Source organism: Heteronotia binoei, chromosome 4 (assembly GCF_032191835.1).
Source record: "Heteronotia binoei isolate CCM8104 ecotype False Entrance Well chromosome 4, APGP_CSIRO_Hbin_v1, whole genome shotgun sequence".
NCBI classification, from domain to species: Eukaryota; Metazoa; Chordata; class Lepidosauria; order Squamata; family Gekkonidae; genus Heteronotia; species Heteronotia binoei.
In genome coordinates, this window is record NC_083226.1 from 53,598,485 (window position 1) to 53,620,262 (window position 21,778).

At 42.3% G+C, this 21,778-nt stretch overlaps 1 protein-coding gene across 22 annotated transcripts in view; it reads left to right on the plus strand.

Annotated features, from left to right (window-relative positions):
• The window catches only part of MPDZ (multiple PDZ domain crumbs cell polarity complex component), a 137,960-nt gene that overhangs the window by 17,325 nt on the left and 98,857 nt on the right, over window positions 1-21,778 (plus strand). For all 22 annotated transcript variants that reach the window (XM_060237292.1, XM_060237299.1, XM_060237294.1 and 19 more), the window contains exons 4-11: window positions 8,339-8,560; window positions 9,411-9,550; window positions 11,101-11,314; window positions 11,926-12,054; window positions 14,313-14,516; window positions 16,113-16,233; window positions 17,422-17,510; window positions 18,663-18,858. In XM_060237292.1, the coding sequence (XP_060093275.1) occupies window positions 8,339-8,560; window positions 9,411-9,550; window positions 11,101-11,314; window positions 11,926-12,054; window positions 14,313-14,516; window positions 16,113-16,233; window positions 17,422-17,510; window positions 18,663-18,858 (1,315 nt within the window). The remainder of the gene's footprint in view (window positions 1-8,338; window positions 8,561-9,410; window positions 9,551-11,100; window positions 11,315-11,925; window positions 12,055-14,312; window positions 14,517-16,112; window positions 16,234-17,421; window positions 17,511-18,662; window positions 18,859-21,778) is intronic.

Here is a 21,778-nt window from a genome sequence, read left to right on the forward strand (position 1 = left end):
CTTGTAACTGCAAAAAGCCTCCTTTGTATGTGGAAGTGAACTTCAAATTACCGGTACTTTGAATGTGTCATGTCATAGAGAAAAACACTAGGATAGGCCCAACTAGGGATGGGCAGGAACCTCGTCACAAACCTAAGTTCATCACGAAAATTACCCGGTTCATGTTTTGTGAGCCGTGGCTCGTGCAGTTGTGTATCCCATGAACCACTATGGTTTTTCAGAGATTCGTGCAGTTTGTGTTGGCAGTTTGTGAGGCAGATATGCTGGTGTCCATCAATTACAATGGCGGGGGAGGAGATGGACTTCTTCAGCCCTTCTGCAGCTTGGAAACACTAGTAGTGGCCTTCTAAGGTTCGACAGGCAGTGCTGGCTGCCAACTGCCAATAAGATAGTTCCCATTCTGCTCTGTTTTTACTTAGCAGTAGGCAGTTAGGCAGAGAGGGAATTAAAGGCAGAGAGGGAAGGGAACTGTAAGTCATTCCTCAACTGTGGGGTTACACAGGGCTCTGAGGCAAATGTCCTTCTGCTAAGCCAAGCTGAGGGGGTCAGCCAGCACAGCGGCTGGGGCAGTGTCTCATGGGCTCAGAGGGGCACAGCCAGTGAGATCCTCTGCCAGGGTTTCATCCTCCTGCCTAATTGTCAACACCCCTCTGTTTGATGAGGGTGAGAGTGGGGGAGAGGGGTACTCATCACTGGGGGAAGAAGTCTGCTCCCTCCTATTCCACAGGCCCCTGTCCCTGTTGAACAATACCATCCTGCCAGCCCACTGGTGCCCAGCTGTACCAGATGTCACCAAGGGTCTCAGAGGCAAAGCCTCTTATGCCTGATGTGTTTTTGGGGATGGACTCTGAGGCAGAAGAGCTATTAGCACTGCCAAAACCACAGCAGTTGCTAAAACTATTGCAAATGAGGAGAGTGGTGAATTAGGGGTGGGGGGGAAACATCCAGCCTTTCCTCATCCCAACTCCTTGGGGCTTCTTCCACCCCGAGTCCACCCCTTCATTAGTCCTCCCAACCCAGCACCAAACCACAGTGGCTAAGTCTCCAACCTGCTCCAATTTTGGGTCCCTGTTTCCAATCCATGGTTTGGGAACATTTCTACACTGTCCTCATCAATCACTGCATGGCATAGTGCTGAGTGCGCAACATCTAGAAGCAGAAGGGCTCAAACCCCCAACCCTTATCATCCTTTACCCTCCATAGCTACTGCAAAGAGCACACTCAAGTCTGTTGCCTCCAGAGCTGAGTGGCACCCAGAAGGAGGAAGAAGAGGTTTGCTTTGTCTTAGCAGGGAGAATGGTGTGTGTGGGAGTCCCCTCTAAGCAAAAAGCCTCACACTGAGGGTGCTGTGGGCAAGAGTGGAACCTCCTGGCAGTCTACCCTTAAAGAGGTTATTCCCATAGTCATTCCCATAGGAGATGCTGATGCTGCCAAGAAAAAGGGCTAGGAGGAAAGGCCAGAAGGCAACCACTCATCTCATTGGTGAGATTTTTGCCATGAATGGCCATTGTGGAGGCTATGGCTTTTTTGCTGGCTGCTGCACTACATTACTACATGGTATTCCATCCCCTCATGGAGGACCTTGAGCCAGAGAGTCTTGCCCTCTGCACTGCTCTGTGGCGGAGATGATCAAGGCAGAGCTCTCCAGAGTGCAAGGGCGGACCATGCACTTCATGGCAGATCTCTGAAGTAGACCTCTGGAGCAGCCAGCAGCATGGCTACCTCTCCCTCACTGCCCACTGGTAGCAACTGGAGGATCTCCAGAGTGCTGGGGCAGGAGCAGGGCTCTGGGAGGAGGAGACAGCCCTGGCACCAGGCTACAAAGTGGATCTGTTCCATGCACAGGAGATGGATACAGACCACATGGCGAAGAACATCGCTGCCATGATCCATGCTAGCCTGAGGGAGTGGGTGGGTGTGGGTTACATAATTCATGGCTACATGGTCACAGACACTAAAGAAGAAGAAGAAGATATTGGATTTATATTCCTCCCTCCACTCCGAAGTAGCTCAGAGCAGCTCACAATCTCCTTTATCTTCCTCCCCCACAACAGACACGCTGTGAGGTGGGTGGGGCTGGAGAGGGCTCTCACAGCAGCTGCCCTTTCAAGGACAACCTCTGCCAGAGCTATGGCTGACCCAAGGCCATGCTAGCAGGTGCAAGTGGAGGAGGGGGGAATTAAACCTGGTTCTCCCAGATAAGAGTCCGCAGACTTAACCACTACACCAAACTGGCTCTCCAGACTGGCATGAACATGCTGGCAGCAGTGAAGACTGTGTGGCTCAAGAGCATTGTTTGCCTGCTGCAAACTCCGCACCAGGTAGTGCACTAGGTAGTGAGGGATGTTCTCAGGCCGGGGAGCAATTTATTTATTTTATTTATTTATTACATTCAATTTCTATCCCGCCCTCTCTGCAAGCAGACTCAGGGCAGCTAACAATCAATAGTATAATATAATTTTAAAAAACAGTAAAGTACATTTTAAAACATTTTGTGGTGCTATACAACTTTGATATGGTGGGATCTTTCTTTTTGCTGTTTGTGATCATATGATGTTCGTAACTTCTCAGCGATGTGAGGTGGCAAGTCTTTCCGGTCAGGTGTTGAAGGCCTGCTAGAACAATTTGGTTTTGCAGGCCCTGCGAAATTGAGAAAGGTCCTGCAGGGCCCTTATGGCCTCCGGGAGGGCATTCCACAATGTCAAGCTCATCTGGGATGTGGTCACACTGAAGAAGCACTCCTTATGGGACACCTGCTGATGCCTGGTTATCCACTTCTCTTGCAATATCAAGTCTGCCTACTGGCTTTGTGAGAGGCAGGTGTGTGTGGGGAAGCCCAAACAGTGACTCATACAGGACATACCCACTGGAACCCCACATGCAATGATTGTGTGTCTGGTGGAGCAGAAGAGTGCAGCGCAGAACTCTCCTCCGTGCCCATCCTGCATGGGGAACAGGAGCACAGCATAAGCGCCAATGAATGGCTGACCCACTCTCAAATGGTGCATGTCCTAAAGCCCTTTCAGGACACCATTGACATTTTCTGCTCCCATATAGCCAGCCTGGGGCAAGCCATACCTTGGTCTACAGGCTGGAATGGGCACTGGAACAGGAGGCACTCTTCTCACAAAGGCAGGGCCTTGCCGGAGAGGTTACAGGTGGGAGTGGCTGTCCTGTCTGCAAGGAAGGGGAATTCAGAATGGCCTGAGTTTGCAACCCCCATTTAAAGGACAGCATCACTCTCCATAATACGGAGCTGCCATACTGGCGGCAGGAGAAGTGCGGAGGCTGCAGGCCAGCTGACATGGCCAGAGAAAATGGGAGAGGGGGAAGAGACTAGGGGGAAGAGTAGCAGCTCAGCATTTCAGCCCACAGGAACCCAACCAGGAAGGATCACCAGAACTGATCCTCAGTGGTGAGCTGGGAGGTCAGCAGCAATGGGGAGGCCAGGCATGCCCTGGTGGAGAACTCAGTGGATGTGATGTTAGAGAATCCCCTGAGTGTGCTGACTCCAATCTCCTGGAGTACTGGTCATGCAAGGCTGTCATCTGGCCTGTCAAGAGTGAATGGGTATTTTCCCACCTGGGAGACATCCTCAGCCCCTCTGCTCATTCCTGAACCTGGGCTTAGTGGATAAGTTGCCTGTCTAAAGGTCAACCTCCTGCTGGGCTACTCCTCACTGGAGTAAAGATCCAGTATCCCTGTCTCCTTCCCTTCCCCACATCCACCTCTTCATGATTTCTGCCCCACCCTGAATCAGTGCTTTCAGTCTTCCCCTTTCACACATGTCTCTTCACTGTATCTGTTCCCCCAAGAATAATCAGCCTTCCCCTCTCCACGTCTGCATCATCATGATTTCTGGCCCCCTAAGCAACATCTCTTCTAGCCTCCCCTGTCCATGTCTGCCTCCTCATGATTTCTGTCCCCCCACCCTAAGAATTGGCACTTCCTGCCTCCTTATGTTCACATCTACTTCTTCATGTGTTGTGTCCCACTGTGAATCAGTGCTTCCAGTGTTACTCATCTTAAAGGGAACACTGCTTACAACTGATGGACCAGTATCTACCAGCACAACACTCACCTCACATGAACCAAGATCTGTCTCATAGCACAACACCCACCTCATGAATGTTTATCAGCCTTGAAATGCTTCTTCTATCAGCTGCCTGCTACAACAGCAGGCATCTTGGTTTTTGAGTCTGTGTTCATAAAGAGCTGGCTTGCTGCCTATTTACTACAACTCTCTTTAAAAGCAGGGGGAAAGCCTGTGACTTTTTAAAATGGTGTGTGTGTTTTTCTTTTGAGTTTTTTAAAAAGTGGATTGAAATTGCTAGCTGGCCAACAACAAGAGCTGTTCAGTGAATCTTTTACATTTACACAAACCTTGTCTAACATGATCTACCTCAGGGGTGTTAAACATGTGGCCTGGGGGGTGTCCGGAGGCCCCCGGAGGGATCTTATCAGGCCCCCAAGTAACTGGTTGTCATCTGCTTCCCTCTCCCTCTCTCTTACTTCCTTCTGCATCACGGGGGTGTCAAACTCATTTGTTATGAGGGCTGAATCTGACATAAATGAGATCCTGTTGGGCTGGGCCATGTGTGTCATAAAATGTAATGCCAGGTAGCAGAGATATAAACTTTATAGAGGGCACAGATAAACACAATTAGAGTTTGACACCCGTGATCTATCTCATAGTGTAACAGCAATCTCATGAACCATGATCTATCTCATAGTACAACAGCTACCTCATGAGCCATGACCTACCTCATAGCACAACATTCACCTTGAGGACTGACATCCTTCTATGCAAACCTTTACCTTGCCAAACATCCATCCATACATGTGAGCTCATTTGACTGCACCCAATGTTTCCCCATCTACAACAATGAGGAGGCAGGCAGTATTTGTCTCCCCACAGTCAGTTCTCATCAAACTTGGAGCACAGGTAGAGGGGTATCCCAAGGAGGTTCTCTGCAAGTTTGATGTCTCTAACTTGTTCAACAGACTTCTGAACCTGGGGCTGTGATTTCTCTAGATAGCACTTTTCTGGGGGCGCCTGCTTTGAGAGGCTATAGCTCGCTCTGCCGAAATCCAATCATCACCCAACTTGGAAAACAGGTAGAGGAGAGTCAGCTGGAGACTCACTGTGAGTTTGGCATCTCTAGACCACAGGGGAGCTATTCTACTGCATCACAGACCTTATGAAATCAAGTGGTTCAGTAAATGGGAAGGTTTGTGAAGGTTTATGGTTCATGGGACTCCACAAACTGGGACAAACCTCTATTTTCCCAGTTCATGCCCATCTCTAGTCCCAACTATGAAATCTATCACTGACTACTTCAATTGTTCACACTGTATTTTCCTTAGAAAGACAGCACTAAAGCAGGCTGGCCTAAAATCATAGATCTCCTTTCGTGTTTAAAAGACAGACAAGTGTGTATGGCCCTAAAATGGTAAAATTCATTGTATTGTAGTCAGTGACTACAGTACTGTAAATTTAAATCAGATTTGCAGAAAAGGAGTGCTGGCATTGATGAACTACATTGCTATCAATTGTGTAAAACCACAGCCATGCTCTCTATGTTGTTTCCATGTCACTGAATTAGGTGGGTAAATGCTGCAGCCCTGTGGGTGGGGGCAATGCCAAAGACCCTTTCCTCTTCATTATTTCCCCTACTCCTCACCAGGTGGTGATTAGTTCTTTTCTTATGTTTTAACACATACTTGGATTGCACCACATGTAAGCAAGCTCCGTTGCCACTGAGAGTCTGTGTGAATGGTGCCAAAGTTCGGGAGTATGCTTTTTTTTGGGGGGGGGGGGGAACAGTTGGGAACTAGGCTTTTGTTGGGGTGGCAGAAGGCTATGTACCTTTAATTGATAAGTTAACAGTTCACCTTTCTTCATGCGGGATCTCTGAGCAGAGGGAAGCTGAAAGCGGCGCACTGGGTCAAGAGCTTGGGAGTTCTGCTGGAGCCTTCATTATCAATGGAGGCCCAGATAGCAGCCACTGCCAAGTTGGCGTTTTTTTACCTGAAGCGGGCAAGGCAGTTGGCTCCCTTCCTGGAGCGCCGGAACCTAGCAACAGTGATCCATGCAACGGTCACCTCAAGATTGGATTACTGTAATGCCCTCTACATGGGGCTGCCTCTGTGCCGAACCCGGAGGTTGCAGCTGGTGCAGAACGCTGTGGCTAGGCTGTTACTGGGGCTTCCGAAGTGGGAGCACATACAGTCGGGGCTACGCGGACTGCACTGGCTGCCAGTTACTTACCAGGTTTGTTACAAAGTGCTGGTTATTACCTTTAAAGCCCTATATGGCCAAGGACCTGCCTACCTGAGGGACCGTCTTTCCCCATATGAACCCCAGAGAGCGCTGAGGTTAGCAGGGAAGAACCAGCTGGCTATCCCTGGACCAAAGGAGGCAAAACTACAAAATACTCGCACACGGGCCTTCTCTATCGCAGCTCCATACCTATGGAACCAGCTCCCGGAAGAAGTGCGAGCCCTGCAGAGCCTTGACCAGTTCCGCAGGGCCTGCAAGACCACCTTTTTTAGGATGGCCTTTGCCAGCTGAGTGACTGATGTTAGGTGACTTCTATCACCATTATTTTATGAACAGAACTAGCACCTGAAATCTATTTGTATTTGTATTCGTTTTAAATTGGAATGTTTTAAGACTAATGTGATTTTAAACCTTTGTATAATTATATGAATATGTTGTTAGCCGCCCTGAGCCCACTTCGGCGGGGAGGGCGGGATATAAATAAAATTTTATTATTATTATTATTATATTGTTGCTGCCTGTTGCATCATTCAAGCTACTAAGCACAGAAATAGCAGAGCAAGAAATCAGCAAGAAATGATTGATTAATTCAGATCTTTGTTAGACTTGTGTAGCTCATGGATAACCTTGTACAATTCTACTGTCTCTGCTCAGCTTTCCTTACAGTGTTGCTGCAGAAGCAAGCAACAGTAGTAGCATTCATTTAAGATGCTAAAAATCCTATAGAAATACCAACTGAATTCATAGGTGTCCAGGGATACATCCTCCATGAGATTATGCTTTTTTACATGTCTTCAGTTACTTACCATTGCCAGAAAAGATATATTATGGGCAGTCAGTGCTGACTCCTCCCCCCATATATATAAAACTGTTGAACTCACTTTTTTGTTTGTTTTATTCCTGCTTTTTTGCTCTGCAGTTTGTGAGCAGGAGCCAGAAACCACTTTGTCTGACATAGTCTTTTTACATTAAGCTAATCCCCTTTGAACATGCAACTCAATTTCTTTAATTAGCTTTAAAAATAAAGATCGTTAGAGTGGAGTGCCACTATCAATTACTATGGACAGGTTAGTAGTCAATAATACATCAGTATTCTGCTATAGTCCACACTAAAGTCTTTTTAAAAAATTCTACAAGTCTTGCAATCCTCTAGACTCATACAATTTAAGATTTCATTCCTCTGATCTAAAGTCATATCAGGATTCTGACTTCCTCTTCTTTTCCTTTAGGATTTTGGAGGTGCAGGAAGAGATGTTTCTTCTTGCTAAAGCTATTTCTGTCTTTGAATTAGGTGGACTGTTACGTTATTTCCTAAAGGAAAGGAGAGACATTACCTTAATAGTCCTCAAGGTTGTGATTTGTTAATCCAGTGAAGCCTTGTCTTTAAGAGCTGTCTTTCTGGGAATGGAAAATAATCTCTTTAAGAGAACATTAAGCCATCTTGTCTGGTATACTGTCTCTGATGGAGAATGAGATCAAAAGAACTCCCAGGCTGTTGTGGAATGATCAGCTTTTTTGACGTTACATTTCACTAGACCTGGATACAGGACAGTCCAAGTTAAGTTCCTGTAAGATTCTTTAATTTTACTGGCAAGTTTTTCCAAGCACATGCTTAAGTTTCCAATTGAAATCAATTGGACTTGAAATACTTTAACTTGACTGGTTTGTTTCCTGTCTCTCCTCCCTCCCTCAAATAAGTGGAAAAGTAAACAAGAGAGACCCCAAAGATGCTTGTGTTTGTAATTTCATAAAGACCAAACTGATAGAAACATATGCACTTGAGTTTCTGCTTGTCCTGTGGTTGAAGTGCCTCTAATATTGAAGGGAACAGGGAAGCCCTTTACAGAGACAGGAGCTCCTGTCTGCATGGTGCCTGTGGAATTTTAACTGCATCTGGATGGCAGGAAACACTCATGCCACAACCCTCTACCATATTTTATTATGCAGTTATTCTCTGATCTTGATCTGTACTGTTTTAACCCAGTTTGGAGGGTTAGTGATGGTTTGTTCTTCTTTGCTTCCCAACTAAAATACAACATTTCACACAATTTTTAGGTAAATGTTTCACCCTTGGTACCCTCATCTGGTGAACTCCTGCAGCTTCCCCATCATAGTACTATCGTGGGTTCTTCAGTTCACAGTGATTCCTATCTGTCAGCTCAGGAGAATGGCAACCTTTCTAGTGGGTCAGGAGTACCTGCACGGTCCACCACCCCTCAGATTAATGGGAAGTCCTTTGGTGATGAATTTCAACTATTGATCAGAAATATGGCACAGGTAAGATGTGGTACCTCAAATTAATTAATTGTTTGGCACTGTGCATTGGTTCTCAAATGTGACTGATCATAAGGTGATTGACAGCATCCTATGGGTTTGCATGCTTCTCCTTTTACCCTTCTCCTCTTTGTAATTAGTGTTATGTATGTACTGTTGTTAATGGTAACCATAGATTGTTCAAACCACAAGTGGCAAATTTGCATTTATTGTCAACAACAATTGAGGGCACAAGGGCAGGGCTTTTTTTGTAGAAAAAGCTCAGTAGGAACTCATTTGCATATTAGGCCACTCCCTCTGATGGCACCATTGTTTCACACAGGGCTTTTTTGTAGAAAAGGCCCAGCAGCAACTCATTTGCATTCTAGGCCACACCCACTGACACCAAGCCAGCTGGAACTGTGTTCCTGTGCATTCTTGCTCAAAAAAAACCCTATGCAGAGGTAAAATTAGCCACTGTTTCCTCTAAAAAGGAAAGGTGGGGGGGGGAACACCTGCATAATAGAGAAAAGGTGTTTGAGTGAATCCATGGGGTGCCCTTTTTCATCTAACCATGGGGATGCAGGACATGTTCATTAATCGGCATCAGGCCTGTTTTTATTAGCTATTGATTACTTACATTTTTTCCATCTTGTTCTAATGTCATATTTTGAGTCAATCATCTTGCTCTGGTTTTTCTGTAGAAAAATGACCATGAAATGTGACATTCAAATTATAGAAGGTAACTTTCTCTATATAACCTGTATTCCTTTAAAGAGTTTTGTTGAACATACATTAATTTTTCAGACATTTTCCTGGTGCTACATTTGAATTTATTTCAAAGTGGAACTTTCTTACTTGTGTTTGTTAACAGGGACGACTTGTGGAGACTATAGAGCTTGTGAAACCTCCAAGTGGTGGACTAGGCTTTAGTGTTGTTGGCCTGAAGAGTGAATACAGAGGTGAACTTGGCATATTTGTGCAAGAGATTCAAGATGGGAGTGTGGCACACAGGTAAAATTGCTGATACCTACTTTCTTCATATTTTGGGGATGGGAACAACTCATAAGTGGAATGCAGTTATGAGTCATAAAGATGGAGATGGATTGAGAGCTGGTAGTTCAGAACATACTATACAGGTTCAATCCCCAGCATCTCTAATGAAAGGATCTAAAGTAGTAGTCATTTCCCTGGTGACTGAAAAGGCCTTTCTCTAAAACCCATGGAGCCAATACCAGTTAGAATATGTTGGAGCAGACATTTTCATCATCTGTTTACTTCTGTTATTTATACCAAAGTTTTATCCAGTAGCACTTTTAAAATCAACGAAGTTTAATTCTGGATGTAGTTTTTGTGGGCGAGCACATTTCTTCAACTTATACTGAGAAATTTACCTTTGTTGGTCTCAAAGGTTCCACTGAACTCAATTTTGTTCTGTTACCTCAGCTACCCATCTGATTCTATTATTTAGTTTTTTATATATTACATATATTTCAGTGAATACGAGAGAGTATTTTCTGGACTGCACTATAAAATTCCATTTCCACACAATCTATATTCTTGCATTGTGAAGAACAAGCAGAGATACATTTTGATTTCGAAGAAGCTAATGATGGGATCCATATTTAAAAAAGAGATTTAATGTAATTCTGTTGATCTCTTGGAGTCAACAAATTGTGTTCATCTTGCAGTTTGGTGTTTTGTCACCTTAATCGATAGTCCTTCCCCCATTCCATTTGCGTAGGTGATAAGAAACTGTGCAGGGTGGGAGGACCCTTTAGCTCACTGCTACACACAAAGAAGTTCAACAGAATACAAAACAATGGGGGCAATCTGACAAGAGCTAGTCACTGTTCAGTGTCCTGCATTTCAGTGGGAGACAGTAAAGCATATACTTAGTTTTCCCTCTGTAATTCATGGGATTTCCCTTTGGCTATCTGTGTCCAGTGTACATTACATAATTCTTCTCTCTTAAAAAAAGACACAGATTAGACTCACAGCTTGATTTAAAGATCTGACTTTACATGAAATTATTTAAATGTAATGGATGAAACATGCTTTGTAGCATAGGTACGTTTTGAGTAATAAATAATACTAAAGTTTTTTTTCCTCTTCCTTATGGCTCGATGAAAGTGTTTTTGCTAGTAAACTGTGTGGAACAATTAATATTCAACACTTTTATGCTGAATGGAGCATAACACTTGGTCTGCTAAGCAGCAGGCTCAAAGTTTATAGTACAGTTCCTAGGCTATATGGGGAGAAAGCTGGGGGCAATCCATATGTAATATGCTTAGCCTCAGATGGGGGATGCAGGGAGAAGGAGCTAGCTGTGGGGTAACGTCTGGAGAGAGTGGCAGTAGGATTAGCTTCAAAGGGAGCTGATCACCAGGGTGCTGAGATAGTTGCTCACGGCAAAACTGCTGGGAAAGATTAAAAAAAATATATTTGGAAGAAATGGGGGAAAAAACAGGATTAAATGAAGCTAGGAAAAAAACTGTCAAAAATGGTTGTAATTTTTGGTGGCAACATTTATTGTTGATTTCTTTTCACATGCCTTGTAACAGAGATGGAAGGCTGCAGGAAGCAGATCAAATTCTCGCTATAAACGGGCAAGCCCTCGATCAAACAATTACACATCAACAGGCTATTGGCATCTTACAGAAAGCAAAAGATAGTGTCCAGCTGGTAGTGGCTAGGGGCTCTTTGCCTCAGCTCATCAGTCCTGTTGTTTCTCGGTCTCCGTCAGCTGCTAGTACAATCTCAGCCCACTCCAATCCGGTGAGTACATCAGACTCACTGGGAAAATGAATATATCTTCTTTTTTCTCGGCTTGTAGGTGATTGCAGTTTAAGCACTACTCTTTTTGTACTTTTGCAGAGTAGCAATTCTTCTCACTTAAGTTCAAAGATATTTGCACAGTATCTTCTTTCTGCATATTAAGCAGACAGTTGAGTAGAGTTGCATTTGCAGAGGAAAGTTCCCATGCTCTTGTTTTTGTCTTTCAACACACATCCAGGATTGTGGGAACTATTCAAGGCAACAGTGCAGCTGGTATGGTTGCCATTGGTTGAGGTGACTGCCTTTGAGGGCCATAATATGTTTTTAATGGGCTCCTCATAGTGTCATCCCTGTCCTCCAGAAGACAAAGTGCTAGGGTGGAGACATGCCACATGCTTAGCTTTGCCACATAGATAAGGAGAGCCTTTGTGATATGGAAGAAGTTTTCAGTGTTAAACAGGCTGCTGGCCATCCCATGTGTGTATAGTAGCGTCCCATACACAGTTGAGATTCACCTTATTTAGGATGCAGCAGTCAGGGGATCAAGATGGGTGGTGTATTCATTGTTTGAAATGTACTCATTCAGTACACAATGATTTCTGTCTTTGCAGGTTCACTGGCAGCATGTAGAGACCATTGAGTTGGTGAATGATGGATCAGGTCTGGGATTTGGGATAGTTGGTGGAAAATCAACTGGAGTGATAGTCAAAACCATCCTTCCAGGAGGAATAGCTGATCAGGTACATTCTAGCAGTTCTTGTTTACTGCGTCACTGATATAGATGCGAATGGTTTCATGGGACCTAATACTGTAATCTAGCTGAAACTTAGTAGATGTCATTGCCTCAGTGGAAGCTGCCTATGTGTTCTGCCTTGAGTTGCAGGAAACAAAACAGAATATAAAGTAATAAATCAAGTGGGGTTTTCCAAATGTTTTGAATCTGATAACTAACCAGATGCATTGTAAAAACATCATAGTGCCCTAAATCAACTGGGATCTGACTTAGCATGCTAATTTGACTTATACTTAGTAAATAACTACATTATAGCTAAGATAGTTGAAGTGAAATATTTGACCAGAGGGAAAATATCACTGAAGAATGTGTAGGATTTAAATAGAATTTTCAAATAAATATGTTTTATTTAGAAATGTAGTTTATCGGAATACTTAATGCATATTTCAAGACATGGAAGCTCTTCCCTTAAATTATTTAAATTTGAAAGAAAAAAAATAAACCACTGAAAATAATTGCATTTGTTCCTGTGATTTACTATAAGAATGTTTATCTTTTGCTATTCCAACTGGACTGATATTGTATCATCTAGTATGTTGTGAATTTCATGTGAATTAGATGTGGTATTTTTTCTTCAGAAAAACTATAGCAGAGAAAATGTTACATAATGGGAAGGTTTTCTACTATAGACAATTTTCTGTTCCACATCACTGAACAGTGGTATAGAATTATGGAAACATCATGTTATATGGAACAATAACATCTTCATGATGGATGATGCCTATCCACTCAAAACACAATTGACTTAGTTTCTTGAGAATAACACTTAGCTTGTAAAAGCCCCAGTCAGACTCAGTTCAATGATGTTGCACACATTTATTTATTATTTATTTATATTCTATTCTTCCCGCAATCAGGCTTAGGGTGGATCACAACATAAAAACAAAAACATATAGAATCAGTATACATAACAATTTGACATCAGTAAAACAGTATACTTTTTTTAAAAACACAGGCTTTTCAGCTGTAAGCTTTGGTTTCCACCTTCATAAACTGGGCTGCATAAGATGGTAGATGGTACTTCAATATCAACAGTGCCAGCAGTGTCAGGGGGGGCTAAAGTGCAATTGATGACACAAATTGGTGACACATGCAATTGGTGACACTTATAAATGTCACATCAATACCATTGGAGGTGGCTAGATATCCCACCCATCCACACAGAGTGTTTCTTTTGCTGATGCAGATTGCTTGGTAGTATGGAAAGAATATGAAAGTGAAAAGAGTGACTTGGATCCTGTGAAGTGCCAGCAGAAAGCACTGATGATCTAGGATCTATCCTGTCCTCCCCTTCCCAGGAGGCCTTTCCATGGCTGGGAAAGGTTTTTCCCAGGGTTGAGAGATTTGTGTGTATTAAAGTTGTGCTGAATGGGTGATTGTACTGGGGAGAGGGAAGGAAATGAAATTGCCTGTTCTGCTTCTTTCACAAGTGGAACTCTGCTAATTGAACGAAACAAAGGAATTATTGGGCCCCTTCCCCATCCCTACAGTACCTGCCTGACCCCTTGAGAGGGGAGGGAAAAGTAAAGAAGATCCTGCAATCCTTGTACCAGTGGATTGCAGGATTCCACCCAGTGTTTTCAGATGTTTGTGTTCACAAAGCTCTTTTAGGCTAGAGTGGGTTTTTGCATACCCTCCCACTATAGATATCTGATTTCTCCCAAACTGGGGGTTTCAGTTCCCAAATAAGCAGCAGGGTGGGGATTTTGGACTGTTATTGAAGGGGTGAGGCTGAGAAACCCTGCCCTGCATATGGAAATCCCTGCTGTTTGGGAGATATAAGCCATATATTGCTCCATTGCTTGCCCCGGGAGATGATTTGCCTTGGGCTGAGGCTCTTTCTTCCTCACTATGGAATGTAGGTAGTCACTGTATGAACCTTAGTTCTGCTTCTTTTTACATATAATCTGCATAGGTGACTAGGTTTTTAGGTATCCTAACAGTGGAAAGTGACTTGGTTTGTCATTCTGTGCTTGTGAATTGATGAACACCCACCCTCTTTGCAATATGGAGAACCCCTACATGTGTGTATGTATGACCAGGAATTCCACACTCAGTAGGACTAACGGCAGTAGCAGAAAGAGTGTTGGGGCAGAATTATCCACAAAAACCTGCACAACATGTTGCAATTAAAATACTGTGTATTAGTAATGCATTCTAGTCTGAACATCTGACTGACTTTATCATCACTTCTTCCCCATCTAGCATGGTAGGCTGCACAGTGGAGACCACATCTTGAAAATTGGGGATACAGATCTGGCTGGAATGAGCAGTGAGCAGGTGGCACAAGTCCTGAGACAATGTGGGAACAGAGTGAAGTTGGTTATAGCCAGAGGTCCAGTAGAGGAGCCAGTACCACCAGCAGTCCCTCCAGGCACACCAGTACAAACTTTCATACCAGATAACCAGGTAAGAACAGGCAAGATACATTTAGGAAATGGCATTGGAAACTGAGAATTGATTGATGGTTCATTGTTGCTTGGGCTGCTGTGTTTTGCACAATTCTAAACATGTAAAAGGACAGTAATTTACCGTCATACAAATTGAATATCTCCCCATTAGTCCATAGTAGGTCTGTGCACCAGTGACTTTGGGAGCCAGACATAGAAATATGCAAATAATTTCTAACCCACTAACCTCAATGGGCCACTTGAATGGTGCTTTAGCAACAGCTGAGCAATCAGTGTCTTGCAACACCTCCCACTTATGCTGTGGAAGCCCTTTCAGTCCAGCTGGATTATTAAAACCATTTCTCCAATATGCCTTTCTTCTCCTGCTTCCCACATTCACCTCAGCATCCCCAGCATCCATCAGGCGGCTGCTTTCAGTGCCAGCCGGCACACAGCTGCAGCTCTTCACCTAGATCAGCTGCCCCAACTTCAGCTGCTGCTAGCCATGTGCCAACTAGCCAGCTGCTATCTTCATTGCACACAGTACCCTTCATTTCTGTTTTACTGTGCTGGCTATCTTCCTTTGCTCCCTGAAAAGTGCCCCTTATTTACCAAAGCCCTCTGCCTTCTGCTTGCTCCTGAGTCACAAATGACAACTTTCTTGACATTCTGAAAAAGACACCAAGGGTGGATATGGCTAATAATATAGGAAATGAAAGGGGATTTGAGGTAGCCTGTCTGTATATTTAAACAAAGAAATATAATTAAATGGACTAATGCAGATATTAAATGGACTAATGCAGACTTTTCTGCATTTGTTTGATTAAAAACACACCCACCCACATCAATTCTAGCAAGAGTCTCAGTGTCCTGTGTAGTTTACATGACACCTATTTGGTAGGATGCTTCAGTTAACGATTTGTGTGTGTGTGTGATGAGGTGCTCTGCAGTTGAACTGTAGTAAGGAAAGGAGGTAAAGAAAGGATCAGTGTCAAATGTTTTTGCCAGTGGCATAATTTATTTCTCTGGCTTTATTTTTTTTTTAGTTTCATTTTTTGTCCTTCCTGTTTTCAGGCAAAATTTGTGACAGTCTTTTATTAGAAAAAGATCATTCTTGCATCTTGATCAGGCATGATCCTGCTGAGTGGAACCTATTTTTTTTATTAAAATAAATAATGGGTCCAGTTGTGTGACACTTTGTTTCTATTGAATGTTACTGAATGTTCAAAATGTTATTATTACTTTCTTCAAAGTATTAAAGTCAGTTTTGTTGGGAGTGTTTTGTGTGTGTATGTGTGTGATTTTTATGACAGCGATCTCTGTGTAACTGAGAGATTAAAGAATACCCAAACTGCAATGCAATTTAGAAAATAGCTGTGTTAGAAACGACTTTGAAGATGTGTCATGCTCATTTTGTCAGGGCTTTACTAGTTTTGTAGGAGGGCTGCCATCTGTCTAACCAATGTCCATGTAGCATTCCGGTGAGGAATGTTATCTATGTAGTTTGGCTGCTTGGATGAGATGTGTAACTACTGTTGTTGGTTCACATAAGCACTGGCTTTAGAAAACATAATGACCTTTCAAAGTTTATATATTTTGTTCTTTTTTCCCTAAGAGACAAGAAGAGACACAAGTTGGAAATGACACAGATGGAACCACATTTGATGTAGAGCTTACAAAAAACATCCAAGGTTTAGGGATAACTATTGCTGGCTACATTGGAGACAAAATATCAGGTAATATTAATAGTAGTATGCAAATACAAAACTGATTTTCCTTTCCTTATACCCATCCCAGTTTTCGACATTAACTATTTATTGAAGTTAATGTGCTTTGAAGTAAGATTTTGTGTAAGATAACACTATGAGTTTTTTTCCAGTGATGATCTAACAGTACAATTCCAAACAGAGTGACACTCTTCTAAGTCCATTGAAATCAGTGGATCTGTGCTGTAAGTCTATTTAGGTTTTAATTGTAAATCTTTAAAAGTATAGGAGAATATATGTGAAGTTGTGTTTGTGAAAAAAATGGGTTTCTAAGTTTAGAATTTTTAACTGATGGTTGTGCAGATTGGAATAGCTTTGTCCATTAATCATTCACTTTGTTAAAAACAAGAGTTCTGCAAAACTCCCTGCTTCTTTTGAATGTTCACATTAAGTCCTAGTCCTAGTAACTAGAGGACTTGGGGCAACCTCAGTCGTAGTATTTGTAGTGTGTAGAAGTTGTCCAGGCACTAGAACTGTAAAGTATGAGTGCAACTAACATTGTGTGAGGTAGGATGCTGGACTAGAAAGACTATTGGTCTGATCCAGAGGGCTGTTCTTAATGTTCTGATAGATAGACTCATGGACATATGTCAGTGGCTACTAGCCATGTTGACTGAGGGGAACTTCCATATTGAGAGTCACTAAACCTTTGAATCCCAGACTATTGGTCTGATCCAGAGAACTCTCAATATGGAGGGGAATTTCCATATTGAGAGTCACTAAACCTTTGGATTCCAGAGGCAATGTCAGGGGAAGGTCTCAGTCTCTATGCCCTGTTGTTGGCCCTCCAGAAGAACTGGTTGGTCACTGTGTGAGGTAGGATGCTGGGCCATTGGTCTGATACAGCAGGGCTATTCTTATGTCATAATACATATGCATAAATCAAGAAATATGTGTTTGGAGTTTCCTGTTTCTACATGCACAGGTGTAAAAGTGTAAATTTGTTCCCAGATTTTAGATGAAAGCAGCTTCAGTGAACTTGCATTGACTGACATAGTACTTCAGGTTAAATGCTCTGATGAGAATCCATCACCCAGTTGTCGTAACCTAAGACTATTCTATGGTGGTTAACACACACAGGGCATTTGGAGGGTGATGCTGATGTAGTAGAGGCTCATATGTAGAATTCCTTACTCAGGCTTTAATTCTAATTCATAGAACCTTCCGGCATTTTTGTAAAGAGTATCACAAAAGGCAGCGCAGTTGAACATGATGGCAGAATCCGTGTTGGAGATCAAATTATAGAGGTATGTAAACATGGATGAGTTATTTTATTGGTGATGTCTCTGTATTGCTTACTCATGTAAATGCATGATTCACTTTTAGAAATCTTTTGAGAGATTTAAAAGAATTATTAGACATTAGCTATTTTAATGGTCAGTGTACCCTATTATATACATTTACTATCTGGAAAACAGGATTGAGACTATGAAGTAGTCTATGAATTTGTGTGTCCAACAGAAGGTTAAGTGCAGCTGTGGTATTTAACAGTACAATCCTAAACTGTCGTTGTCCAAGTCCTTGTCATCAGTGGACTGAAGAAGGTATAACTCCATTTAGAATCACACTGTTACTTGTGTGCAGGGTTTTTTTCTGGGGGAACGCATTGGAACAGAGTTCTGGAACCCTTTCATTGAAACAAAATGATCAAAAAATTGTTTAAAAGTTCACAGGGGTACATGTGTTTCCTCCTTCATTTCCCTCTTGAGTGTCATAGAACCTCTTTTTCCAGAAAAAAAGCCCTGTTTGTGTGTCATACTTACATTTCTGCATACTGTTGTCTGTTGCAAGCACAACTGTCTTGTGCCTTCTGCTAATCTGCTCTTGGAATCATTTCTTGATGCAGATGTGAACTGTCTTGTGCCTTCTGCTCTTCTAGACTCTTGTACTCTTCTAGACAGAGATGTAATTACTCTTTTCATCCACTACAGTTTTTTTCTTTAGATCTTTCTTTTACTTTTATGGTCATCCCTGATAGCATAAACTTGTTGGACTACTACTAGTGCATGGTTAGCTATAGCGCCTTATTATTCATCCAAAAACAGGAAATGAGCTGTGGTCTGATAAGGTTATGATGGGAAATATTTATGTAAACTCAGCCTTGTGCTTTTAGAGTGGCTTCAGATATAAATACTGAAAGCAGAATAAATCAGAATGTTGTTTCCAGGGGAAGGGGTGTGTGTGTGTGTGTGTGTGTGTGTGCGTGCGTGCACGTGTGCATTGTGAGAGTAGAGCAAAGGATTAAAATAACAACAACAGGTAGCTGGGGAACTGAACAAGAACTGATATTTTGCAGATGGCTCAAATGGGGTTTGGCTCATTTTGAATGACACAGTTGTATGTTATTTTCCCCTTCTTTTAGTGGGCTGTGGGAAATTATCATATGTTTAATCCTTCAGGTGGATGGAACAAATCTTCAGGGTTTTACTAACCAGCAAGCTGTGGAAGTTCTGCGGCACACTGGCCAAACAGTCCGACTTACATTGATTAGAAGAGGCCTTAAGCAGGAAAATCACATTCGGCCCCATGAGGACGCCAGTGCTGCTGCTGAAAAGGATTTAATTTTCCAAACTATGGATATTGGCACAGGGAAAGGTAATTAAGATTGGCTTTGCTTCGAATGAACTGGATTTTATTTTCTCTTCTCCAGCATGTAAAACTGAGCAGCCAAGCGTGGGGGGGAAGGGAATCGGACCCTTTCAGACCCTTCATTTTTTAATTTAAGCTTTGAAATTAATATGTGGTTTTATTGTTCAGTGCCCCTGATCCAGTGTTTCTATAACTTCTTTTCTGTGTTTCCCTGATTCTTCGAGCCAAAGAAAGTGTCAAGAGGGAGCTCATAGTTTTGTAGAGCAGGCAAAGAATTCTAAGTGGAGGATCAGAAAGCTGGCTATCCTTCTTTCATTCACAGTGCAAACACAGTCTTTTAGGGAAGACTGCAGCTTCATAGCGGTAGCAAAACACATTTTTTTCTAAACAGATCTCAGACTCTGTTAGCAGAATTTCAGTTTTAAAATGACTCTCAAGCAGGGCTTTTTTTTTTTTATCAGGAACTCCTTTGCATATTAGGCCACACACCCCTGTGGTAGCCAATCCTTCAAGAGCTTACAGAAGGTCCTATAAGAAGAGCCCTGTAAGCTCCAGGAGGATTGGCTACATAAGAGGGGTGTGGCTTAATATGTAAAGGAGTTCCTGCTACAAAAAAAGCCCTGCTCTCAAGTAATGGTTTTGAAAGATCTTGGTGAGCTTATGCTGCTCAGTAGGCAAGATGGACCAGCAGGCTAACATTATAAGGCGGCTTCACTTGTTCATGTTTAAGCACTTTCATACTAACAACAACTGCACTGTTCACTCAAAAAAACTGAGCTCATGTGGTAGTGACATTGAGACTGGAATATATAATGTGCTGTAAGGATATAGGCTTTAATCTCTGACTGGAGTTTTGCATGGATTTTGAATGGACCAGTTACCACAAGGAAACGTTTTCATGTAATGTTTTTATGCTGACAGTTTCTTCAGACTATAACTCCATGATATTTACCTAGAATACGTCATCTCCTTCTGACTGCAAAGTGGCAAATTTTACCAAGTTGGGGCACAATCAGAAGACATGTTTCTTATGAAAAAATGATGAAAATAATGTGATTTTTAAAAACACTGTGCGGAAACATCACTGAAATTAACTGAGGTATATTCTTGCACTTATTCATAATGTGACTTAAAAAAACCAACACATTATGAATGAATGCCTTTCCTTTCCTTTATTGGCTTCCATGACCAAAGGTCTTAAGCTCAACCAGGATATATCAGTTATCGAAACGTATATGGATATACAGCATTACTCACAATATTCATAGAATTAAAAAATTACAATTAAAAAATTACAATAAAAATAATTAAATCTAAAAGTAAATAAAATATAAAAACAGGAGTTTCTAATAAAACCTATCGTTCACCTAAAATCATTACATTATTCAAGCATATACCAGATTCTATTACAATTAGATCAATCCAGATTCTTGCAAGAATCTACCTCAGATAAGTTTAGTGATGTTTCTGCACAGTGTTTTTTATCTTCTAGTTTGGAGAGCATACCCATGTGCTTTAAAACTGACCGTTCAAAACCAATATTTTTTTCCATTCTGGCCACCATTAAATCATTCATATACAGAACAAGGGCCAAATCCTAGATTATATTATTTCCTGTTTCTTTGAGTGACCATGAGATCATTCCCTCAGGAGCTGCTGCATAGGATGGAAATTCTATCTTCTGATATACTTTAATCACAGTGCTGGGAAGTAGGATGGAAGAATAGATTGTTTTCATTTTAAGAGTAAATGTTTAAATATGGAGCAGTTGCTTATTTATGTTGGTGATTATAAATGTCAAAATAATGGCTGCTTATTCCTTGTTAATCTGGAATGTAGGGAGTTAGACTGAATTCCTTCCTTCCTTCCTTTCTCTGAGTGATTGAAAAAATTCCCTATTGTATTGCAGTTAAAGGAGACAGTTCTTCATTATCTATCGCAGGAGTGACCAACGGTAGCTCTCCAGATGTTTTTTGCCTACAACTCCCATCAGCCCCAGCCATTGGCCATGCTGGCTGGGGCTGATGGGAGTTGTAGGCAGAAAACATCTGGAGAGCTACCGTTGGCCACCCCTGATCTATTGGATTGCCAGGTCCAACTCAGAAAATACCTGGGGACTTTAAGGATGGAGCCAGGAGACTCTCCCAGTCTCTAAAATAAATAAATAAAAATACAGCAGTGCAGTTCCCCTGAATACAGTCTTCATTTCCTCATCCCCCAGCAACTGGCTACACTTCTACTAAATGAAAGTGAGCACACACAAACATTCACAAAGCAGCCAAAATAAACGCTGTTGGCAAGCACACACTTTTGTGATCTCACTGACACAATTTGCTCATGAGTTGCTGAATGTAACCATCTGCTGTATTTCCACAAACTTTTGCAAACTAACACAGAAAAATGAAAGGTTCTGATTTATCCTTTACTATGCAGATGACTTCTGAAAGGAATGTAAAACAAACAGAGGGACTGGGATGGCTTCCCTTTCTTTCTCACAGCTTCACAGACTCTGGGAACAGCTGTATGGCTCTGCTCGCTCACCCCATCCCCATCCAGCCTCTCTTCTAGTGAGATTTAATGTCATACACACTTCCAAGTTCCAAGCCTTTTCTAAGCCTTCCGAAGTGGCTGTTGGGGTGGGGCCTCATCCTGCTTGCCGGCTAGCTGGCGGCAGGGAGGAGGCTGCAAAACTGTGGGATCCCCTGCTGGGATCTGGGGACTGGCAAGCCTAATCCATAATGGGCTTGTATATATCAATTTTTTTTTTAATTAAAAAACCCCCTTACATTATTTGATAGCTGCTTTTGTACATTTTTTGACAAGCGCATCCTTGGTCTGATATTTTAGGGAACAGCCAAGAAGATCCCATCACAGTGAAAGCAGACAGTGTATTACATTTCTTATCACAGATGTCCCAATAAACATT